Source organism: Oncorhynchus clarkii, chromosome 15 (assembly GCF_045791955.1).
Source record: "Oncorhynchus clarkii lewisi isolate Uvic-CL-2024 chromosome 15, UVic_Ocla_1.0, whole genome shotgun sequence".
Classification (NCBI taxonomy): domain Eukaryota; kingdom Metazoa; phylum Chordata; class Actinopteri; order Salmoniformes; family Salmonidae; genus Oncorhynchus; species Oncorhynchus clarkii.
In genome coordinates, this window is record NC_092161.1 from 28520446 (window position 1) to 28530563 (window position 10118).

The following is a 10118-nucleotide window of genomic DNA, read 5'->3' on the forward strand; positions in this document are numbered from 1 at the left end:
CATTGTCAATTGTTCGTGCCTTTCCAAATCATGTCCAATCAATGGAATTTACCACAGGTGAACTCCAATCAAGTTGTAGAAACATCTCAAGGATGATCAATGGAAACAGGATGCACCTGAGATAACATTGCAAAGGGTCTGAATACTTATGTAAATAAGTATTTCTGTTTTTTTTTTTATTATACATTTGCAAAAATGTATTTCACTTTGTCATTATGGGATTATTCTGTTTAGATTGCTGAGGGGAAAAAAACTATTGAATCCATTTTAGAATAAGGCTGTAATGTAACAAAATGTGGAAAAGTCAAAGGGTCTGAATACTTTCCGAATGCACTTACAAACAGTCCCATTTTTATCACATTCTTGCCTGCATATGCCTTTTATACCTCCTGTGCACATGCCAGCATGCCGGTGACGAGTGGTTGTAGTGGTGTGCAGACGTGGGTGCAGGCTTCTATTCAATGAATTTACTCGAATGTGCACAGGAGGTATAAAAGGCATATGCAGGCAAGAATGTGGTAAAAATGGGACTGTTTGTAAGAGGGTCATATGAACATTGTAAAAAAAATAATTCTACGTGGGCTTCTCCCAAATAGTTACAACATGTGAAGCCGCTGTGTTCTGAATTATATTTATTTTGCGAACATAGTTGGTTAAAGACGTTCTTGCCCTGGGCCCCATAATTTGTTAGTCCTGCCCAAATGGCTCTGGTCCGGTGTATATCAGAACAATGTTAATGCTTTGCTTATTGAAGTACATTGGCATGCACAGAAAACTGTTGGTGGAAGATTAGTTGCATATATTTGATATATCTATAAATAAGCCTGATCATGGTCTTGCGCCGTCTCTGAGGCTAGGGAACTACAAAGGACAAATAATAAATGCAAAAATTGTGCAAAATGCACAGTTCAACTTACTAAAACAAATGTAAGGCTTGGCTACATACAGCCAACTAATACAGCATAACTGAATGACAACCAGTCCAGAATGAGAAAATAAAGACAACACATATCTTATCAAGTCCATATCTTGAGTGGAAAAAACATGTCACGACTCCATGCCTTTTCTCCATCTCCGGTGTCCCTCATCTGATTCCAAATCCTGCTACACACACACACATTTCACATTTGAACTGGGAGGTGACAAGAATATGATGGTTCAGGCTGTCCAGTTTTAGGCTGTGGCTCAATGTATTGAATGGCCTTTTTTTCAAGAAATCTATTTTTTTTTAAGCACACAAAAAAAATACTAAAATCACAGTTCACACCAGAGTATGTTAGTGGAGTTTGGTGCGAGATTCCCAAAGACTGGAATGTTGGTCTTCTCGCCCGCTCCAATAGTGCTCACTTCACAAGCTCAGGGCATGCCCACCCCGGCATGCATTTGTAGTCTACTTGCGTGCTATTATAGCCCGTTGCTTTATCTACTTTCATGGTGTTTGTTAAAGATTTTCATAAAGAAACTGATAAAACACACAGGGACTTAATCAAGATGACTTACAAAGATGAAGACCAAGAGCAAGAGAGGTAGTGCGGTGATGTAGTGTCCACAACTAAAGAATCATTGTAGAATATGAAAAGACAGGTATCCCAAAAGCATGATGGTGTACTAGCTACATGCACATGCTAAAAGAAAGGAACGAGGTGGGTAGATAACTAAGTGCTTTCTGTTTTGATTGGGTTATTTTGCCTAAAAACGTTTTTGGCCTACCGATAAATATATTTTTAAAAACAACTCTGCATCTCTGCCCAGCCTGGCAAGAGTGGCTAAAAGGGTGTTAAAAGCATGCCCATTGGCTCTGCAAGTGTGGAGAGGATATTCTCCACTGCTGCCCTGGTTTTTAGCGGAGTGGGTCGCAAGCATTGCTCCATGAGTGATGGGATTTCCAACCGCTCAACTCCGCTTACATGCTCTGGTTCACACATACACAAAACACAATATTTATTATTATTTTCATATTTTTTCCGCTTTTAGGCGTTCACAAATTCAACATGGTGTTCCATCGCCCCCTTTGGTTCATTTATGGCCTTTATCACCCCTCATACATATGCACATGCATACTGACACCATGCATGCACACAGGCATGCACACACACACACACATACACACTGCTGCTTCTTATTTTTTACTCTTATTATTATCATCCTCATGCCTAGTTGCTTTATCCCTGCCTACATGTGCATGTCACATGTTGCCCTCCCTTATATTTTCCCCTTGGAGTACCAGCCCTTGTGTGCATTTTGTTGTTTAACTTTGGTTTGCAGTGACCTTTATTTAAGATAGTGTGTGCCTTATTTTATACTTTTACATGATTTCTTATGGTTTGCTGTGTTTCTGCCTCTTGTGCTTCCCCCTTTGATTTATTCTAGACTCCTTGCCTGACCTCCTTTCAAGCAGACCATAGACCCTGTGCTCAAGATGCCAAGGTAACCTGACCAAATGACTATCGCCCCGTAGCACTCACATCTGTAGCCATGAAATGCTTTGAAAGGTTGGTCATGGCTCACATCAACACCATCATCCCAGACACCCTGGACCCACTCCAATTTTGTTGTGATATATTACAAATTACAATTGGTATGATATGTAAGTTATGAATTGCAATTTATACAATATGTTACGAATTTGCAAAATTGACAATATATTATGAATTTGTGTATGATATGTTAAAAATTCCAATTGGTTGTGGCTAACATTAGCTAGGTGGCTAGCGCTAATGTTAGCTAGCTCTAGGGGTTAGTGGTTAAGGTTGGGTTAGGGGAAGGGTTAGCTAAAAGGGTTAGGGTTAGGGCAGTTTTTCCTAAACTCAGTCTTTGGGACCCCAAGGGGTGCATGTTTTGGTTTTTGCCCTAACACTACACAGCTGATTCAAATGATCAAAGCTTGATGATTAGTTGATTATTTGAATCAACTGTGTAGTGCTAGGGCAAAAGCCAAAAGGAGGAATCACCCGCAGCAAGAGCGACATCATTGATATATACAGAGAAAAGAGTCGGCCAGAGAATTTAACCCTGTGGTACCCCCACAGAGACTGCCACAGGTCCGGACAACAGGCCCTCCGATTTGACACACTGAACTCTATCTGAGAAGTAGTTGGTGAACCAGGCGAGGCAGTCATTTGAGAAACCAAGGCTGTTGAGTCTGCCGATAAGAATACGGAGATTGACAGAGTCAAAAGCCTTGGCCAGGTCGATGAAGATGGCTGCACAGTAATGTCTTTTATCGATGTCGGTTAGATTATCGTTTAGTACCTTGAGCGTGGCTGAGGTGCACCCGTGACCAGCTCGGAAACCGGAGTGCATAGTGGAGAAGGTATGGTGGGATTCAAAATAGTCAGTGATCTGTTTGTTAACTTGGCTTTCAAAGACTTTAGAAAGGCAGGGCAGGATGGATATACAGTGCCTTGCGAAAGTATTCGGCCCCCTTGAACTTTGCGACCTTTTGCCACATTTCAGGCTTCAAACATAAAGATATAAAACTGTATTTTTTTGTGAAGAATCAACAACAAGTGGGACACAATCATGAAGTGGAACGACATTTATTGGATATTTCAAACTTTTTTAACAAATCAAAAACTGAAAAATTGGGCGTGCAAAATTATTCAGCCCCTTTACTTTCAGTGCAGCAAACTCTCTCCAGAAGTTCAGTGAGGATCTCTGAATGATCCAATGTTGACCTAAATGACTAATGATGATAAATACAATCCACCTGTGTGTAATCAAGTCTCCGTATAAATGCACCTGCACTGTAATAGTCTCAGAGGTCCGTTAAAAGCGCAGAGAGCATCATGAAGAACAAGGAACACACCAGGCAGGTCCGAGATACTGTTGTGAAGAAGTTTAAAGCCGGATTTGGATACAAAAAGATTTCCCAAGCTTTAAACATCCCAAGGAGCACTGTGCAAGCGATAATATTGAAATGGAAGGAGTATCAGACCACTGCAAATCTACCAAGACCTGGCCATCCCTCTAAACTTTCAGCTCATACAAGGAGAAGACTGATCAGAGATGCAGCCAAGAGGCCCATGATCACTCTGGATGAACTGCAGAGATCTACAGCTGAGGTGGGAGACTCTGTCCATAGGACAACAATCAGGCGTATATTGCACAAATCTGGCCTTTATGGAAGAGTTTCAAGAAGAAAGCCATTTCTTAAAGATATCCATAACAAGTGTCGTTTAAAGTTTGCCACAAGCCACCTGGGAGACACACCAAACATGTGGAAGAAGGTGCTCTGGTCAGATGAAACCAAAATTGAACTTTTTGTCAACAATGCAAAACGTTATGTTTGGCGTAAAAGCAACACAGCTCATCACCCTGAACACACCATCCCCACTGTCAAACATGGTGGTGGCAGCATCATGGTTTGGGCCTGCTTTTCTTCAGCAGGGACAGGGAAGATGGTTAAAATTGATGGGAAGATGGATGGAGCCAAATACAGGACCATTCTGGAAGAAAACCTGATGGAGTCTGCAAAAGACCTGAGACCGGGACAGAGATTTGTCTTCCAACAAGACAATGATCCAAAACACAAAGCAAAATCTACAATGGAATGGTTCAAAAATAAACATATCCAGGTGTTAGAATGGCCAAGTCAAAGTCCAGACCTGAATCCAATCGAGAATCTGTGGAAAGAACTGAAAACTGCTGTTCACAAATGCTCTCCATCCAACCTCACTGAACTCGAGCTGTTTTGCAAGGAGGAATGGGAAAAAATGTCAGTCTCTCGATGTGCAAAACTGATAGAGACATACCCCAAGCGACTTACAGCTGTAATCGCAGCAAAAGGTGGCGCTACAAAGTATTAACTTAAGGGGGCTGAATAATTTTGCACGCCCAATTTTTCAGTTTTTGATTTGTTAAAAAAGTTTGAAATATCCAATAAATGTTGTTCCACTTCATGATTGTGTCCCACTTGTTGTTGATTCTTCACAAAAAAATACAGTTTTATATCTTTATGTTTGAAGCCTGAAATGTGGCAAAAGGTCGCAAAGTTCAAGGGGGCCGAATACTTTCGCAAGGCACTGTAGGTCTATAACAGTTTGGGTCTAGAGTGTCACCCTCTTTGAAGAGTGGGATGACCGCAGCATCTTTCCAATCTTTAGGAATCTCGGACGATACGAAAGAGATGTTGAACAGACTAGTAATAGGGGTTGCAACAATGGTGGCGGATAATTTTAGAAAGAGAGGGTCCAGATTGTCTATCCCAGCTGATTTGTACAGGTCCAGGTTTTGCAGCTCTTTCAGAACATCTGCTAGGGGAGAGGCATTGTGCCTCAAGGTGTTGCTTTATCTTTTTTTTGAAACCAGGTTTGCTGTTTATTTGAGCAGTATGAGATGGAAAGAAGTTCCATGCAATAAGGGCTATATATAATACTGTATGCTTTCTTGAATATTTTCTGGATTTTGGGACTGTGAAAAGACCCCTGGTGGCATGTCTGGTGAGATAATTGTGTGTGTGTCAGGGCTGTGTGTCAATTGACTATGCAAACAATTTGGGATTTTCAAAAAAAAGAAAGAAGAAGAAGTGATACAGTCAGTCTCTCCTCAACTCTTAGCCAAGAGAGACTGGCATGCACAGTATTTATATTAGCCCTCTGATTACAATAAAGAGCAAAACGTGCCGCTCTGTTCTGGGCCAGCTGCAGCTTAACTAGGTATTTCCTTGCAGCACTGGACCACACGACTGGACAATAATCACGATTAGACAAAACTAGAGCCTGTTTAACTTGCTTTTTGGAGTGTGGTGTCAAAAAAAACACTACACTCCAAAAGCTAGCAATGTTGCTACAATGTTGCTACAATGTTTCATGAACTGAAATAAAAGATAACCAAAATACACACAAAAAGTTTTCATCCCAAATTGTGTGCACAAATTTGTTTACATACCTTTTAGTGAGCATTTCTCCTTTTTGTGAGCATGATCATTACACAGATGCACTTTGTGCTGGGGACAATAAAAGGACAATCTAAAATGTGCAGTTTTTTCACACAACACAATGCCACAGCGAGGGAGCGTGCAATTGGCATGCTGACTGCAGGAATGTCCACCAGAGCTGTGGCCAGAGAATTTAATGTTAATTGCTCTACCATATGACAGCTCCAATGCCATTTTACAACCGCAGACCACGTTTAACCACGCCAGTCCAGGACCTCCAAATCCAGCTTCTTCACCTGCAGGATCATCTGAGATCAGCCAGCTCTATGCATCACTGACTGATTTTCTGATCCACCCCCCCTAAATTTTTTAAAGTTATCTGTGACTAACAGATGCAATATATATATATATATTTAACCTTTATTTAACTAGGCAAGTCAGTTAAGAACATATTCTTCTTTACATTGACGGCCTACACAGGCCAAACCCAGACAATGCTGGGCCAATTGTGCGCAGACCTATGGGACTCGCAATCACGGCTGGTTGTGATACAGCCTGGATTCAAACCAGGGTGTCTGTAGTGACGTCTCTAGCACTGAGATGCAATGCCTTAGACCACTGCACCACTCAGGAGCCCATATCTGTATTCCCAGTTGTGTGAAATCCATAGATTAGGGCCTAAATAAATCAATTTCCATTGACTGACTTCCTTAAATGAACTGTAACTCCGTAAAATCTTTGAAATTGTTGCATTTTGCATTTATATTTTTGTTCAGCTTAAGATGCCCAATTCAAAACATAACTTGAAGCAGTTATCTTGCTAGTTAACTATAGCTAACTAAGCATTAATGTCGTTGTCGCCTTTCCACCGGCACTGTAGATCCTAAATAAATCTGCATCGTTGGAAAGCTGGCCTCTATTAAAGAGTAGCATGTAATTGCGACAACACTAAACATATTCTAAGAATAGCCTAATTGACAAATAACCTGCTGTGCATAGATCTCACCTAAAACATGAATATTCGAGCCTTATATATAAACATGTCTAGTTAGATACCTTGCTTTGAAGTAGCGTTCCTAATTTCATCCCTGATTCATTGAATGATGGAATAAGTTTATAAAGACAAAAGTCATTGTTGGTTCGCTAATGTTTTTATTGCCACTAATGTACTGTCCTCACACAGGTGTGGGCAATTGTAATTATCACCTAGGCATCTGCATATGAACAACTATAGCTTTGGCACATCTCTTGATGCTCTGATGAAGGCATAACATCCGAAACGCGTTATCCTGCCAGCCAAAAATAAAAAGGTGAAATGAGGTGATGCTTATTTGTCCTTTAAAAAAAAAAGTTTCCCAATGTTCTTGAACTAGGGATTTAATTTGAAGGCCACACCTGTTGTTTACAAAGCATGTGACGAATAACATTTGATTTGGTATAAAAAATGGGAAATGGTTGTAATCTTAGTCATGACACTAATTATATGAAAGATTCTGACAGCCAATTAGACCAGAGGGCGACTCACAAAAAGCCTGAACTCACACTTGACTGTGTGTGTGTGTGCGTGTGTGCGTGTGCGTGTGCGTGTGTGTGTGTGTCGGAAACGTAGTCTCCTCATCCTACCTCTTTTCAGCCTTTATAAGAAGCGCAGGGAAAAAATACAAAATAAATGTAATGGAAAATTTAGCGGTGTAAATGTGCTAGCCTTGGCAGTTATTTCCAGAACTGGACACAGTCTTTGACACAGTCTTGGCAGGTCTTACAGTGTTCATTGTACTGCCTTTTTGGCCTTTTGGGGGGTTTTCCATCATTTATAAGAAACAAATTGTCTGTATGAGACTCATGCAGAATGATAAACTGACAATTGATTGTGGGAGTAAAAACTATATCCTAGGGTTAAGTTAGGACAAGTTAACATAGGATTATCCATTGGTTTGAAGTGATGAAGGATCAATATATTGGGTGCATTTGGGTTGTTCCGGCTCCAAACAGTCAGCAGCTCAAGCCAGAGCCAAACTCCTCTTGCAGCTCTGCATCAGATTACATTTACCAAATCAGAACAAAAAGGTTTCCCTAGTAAAAGCATTGTCTGCCATCTAGTGGACTCTTGACAGAACTTTATAGAAATGGACAGATCAGATTTGAAAAATGTGATTCATCATTAAAGGCTGAATCACACTTCACCATCTGGCAGTCCGACGAATTAATCTGGTTTGGCGGATGCCAGGAGAACACTACCTGTCCCAATACATAGTGCAAACTGTAAAGTTTGGTGGAAGAGGAATAATAGTCTTGGGGTGTTTTTCATGGTTTGGACTAGGTCCCTTAGTTCCAGTGAAGTGAAATCTTAACGCTACAGCCTACAATGACTTTCTGGTTGATTCTGTGTTTCCAACTTTGTGGCAACAGTTTGGGGAAGGCCCTTTTCTGTTTCAGCATGACAATTTCCCCATGCACAGCTCTTGTGGCTGAATGGAAGCAAGTCCCCGCAGCAATATTCCAACATCTAGTGGAAAGCTTTATAGCAGCAAATGGGGGGACCAACTCCATATTAATGCCCATGATTTTGGAATGAGATGTTCGACGAGCAGGTGTCCACATACTTTTGATCATGTCGTGTATAAACCCATTCACCTTGCCTCTCTGTAATCACAGTCTTGCACTATTTTTAGTGCACAATAGGTGAGGAGAGCCTTTGAGCCCGCACTCTGCCAATCCCTCTCACTGGTAATGACATTTACTCTTGGCACAAGGAACGACTGGGACAATGGTGGTGTCTAGACGGGCCATGTGTCTGGCTCCCTAAGAATGGCGCTTCAGAGAAGCCTGTGCTAATGAAGAGGAGGGGCTGCCAACAGAATGAGCCCTCAGCCTCGCCATTTCAATAGAGCTATTGAACTTTTTGGTGCGATATGTACTGTGCTAAAAATATCAGCTCAATGAATAATATGATTATTCATTGTTCTTATCTGACAGATACTGATGGGCTCACAGATCCCAGATTCCCAAATGTGCTCAAGAGACACCATGTTGTTTTCTCCTCATATTCATGGAAAGATAATATTTTCAAATGCTATGATCATTTCTGGTTGTTCCTATTTAACTTGAATGTATCTAGTACATCAACATATAGGTCCTGATAATGCCTTGAAGATGAAGAAGTTCAGAACACAACAGATCTTTTTTTTTTTTTTACCATGCTCTTTATTGAACATAGGTCAAGGGAGACAGTCATGCAGCACAGATGAAAAGTGTGGGTATTATCAGCATGAACTGATCCCTGGTAGAGCTACAGGGGGTCTGCTCACTGCTTGAAACCCTTAGACTGAGCAGAGGACCACACCTCCTCTCCGTCCCTCTCCACCACCATGGTACCATCGTTGCGCAGCCACATGCGGCACATCTTGAAGCCACCGGACGCTGAACACTTGGTCTGCCACATCATCTTGTTGTCCCTCTTGTACATGACAAAGTTGCAGTCGTCCTGCATGCACAGGCGGTGGGCGTCGCGCTGGCCGCCGGTGTCGGAGTTCCACATGGGCTTCCAGCCGTAGATCACAAAGTTTCCATCCTCCTATGGAGATAAATAAAATGGATACATGCATGTAACTACATAGCTAGAACATAATGGGGAAACTTCAACCTTACATTTTCTATGGACTTCCCAAAAGTAACCCTTTCAAGTAGGCCCATAGTGTTTCACAAGTTCTACCCACATACCTGGAAGCAGGCTTTCCACTCGTGGTTGTTGGACATAAGGTAGTCTCCCTTACGCATCTCGTCAAACTTGGACATGTAGTTTCTGCTCATGATTCTGAAATGAGAAGTTCAGCAAAGATGACAAACAAGCGGTCGGTTTTGCATAAGGAAAAACTGAGAGGAGAGAGCAGTCACAGAGAGAACCTTGCGTCAGTCTTGATACTCACAGGCCGGTTGTAGAGTGGACCGTTCAGTAGAGTCGCTGATGAGTTTGCAGCTCTTGGGGAAGTGTCATCTCTTCAGAAACCGTGGACTTTTATAGCCGAAACCCCAGAGAAGAGACTAGTGAAAAGGATAAAACTCTCTCTGTCAAGACCTAATCAAATCTGTTATGCATAAGACATGTCTTTAAATGTAACCTGTAATGTGATTTTAAAACTCGAGATAAAAAAAATGAAAAACGTTCATTTTTTGAATGCATCTTAAAAAAGGGGTTTAATTGTGGATGATTCGGCTAACTGTTTGCACCTGGGGTGTCTGA

At 41.4% G+C, this 10118-nt stretch overlaps 1 protein-coding gene across 1 annotated transcript; it reads right to left on the reverse strand.

Moving 5' to 3' along the window:
* Positions 1 to 9058: 9058 nt before the first annotated feature.
* LOC139366763 (B-type lectin plumieribetin-like) lies at positions 9059 to 9873 on the reverse strand. The gene is made up of 3 exons (XM_071104466.1): positions 9805 to 9873; positions 9599 to 9692; positions 9059 to 9452 (listed from the first exon to the last, which is right to left on the reverse strand). The coding sequence occupies exons 2-3, from the start codon at positions 9686 to 9688 to the stop codon at positions 9183 to 9185; spliced, it is 360 nt and encodes a 119-aa protein (XP_070960567.1). The 5' UTR covers positions 9689 to 9692; positions 9805 to 9873; the 3' UTR covers positions 9059 to 9182.
* Between the last annotated feature and the right edge of the window lie 245 nt (positions 9874 to 10118).

What these genes read in the sequence shown, in the direction of transcription:
- LOC139366763 (XM_071104466.1), bottom strand. Translation starts at nt 9,688, where the DNA reads ATGAGCAGAAACTACATGTCCAAGTTTGACGAGATGCGTAAGGGAGAC. An exon ending in AGTGGAAAGCCTGCTTCCAG is followed by an intron (nt 9,453 to 9,598) that starts GTATGTGGGTAG and finishes TTATCTCCATAG; the next exon opens with GAGGATGGAAACTTTGTGAT.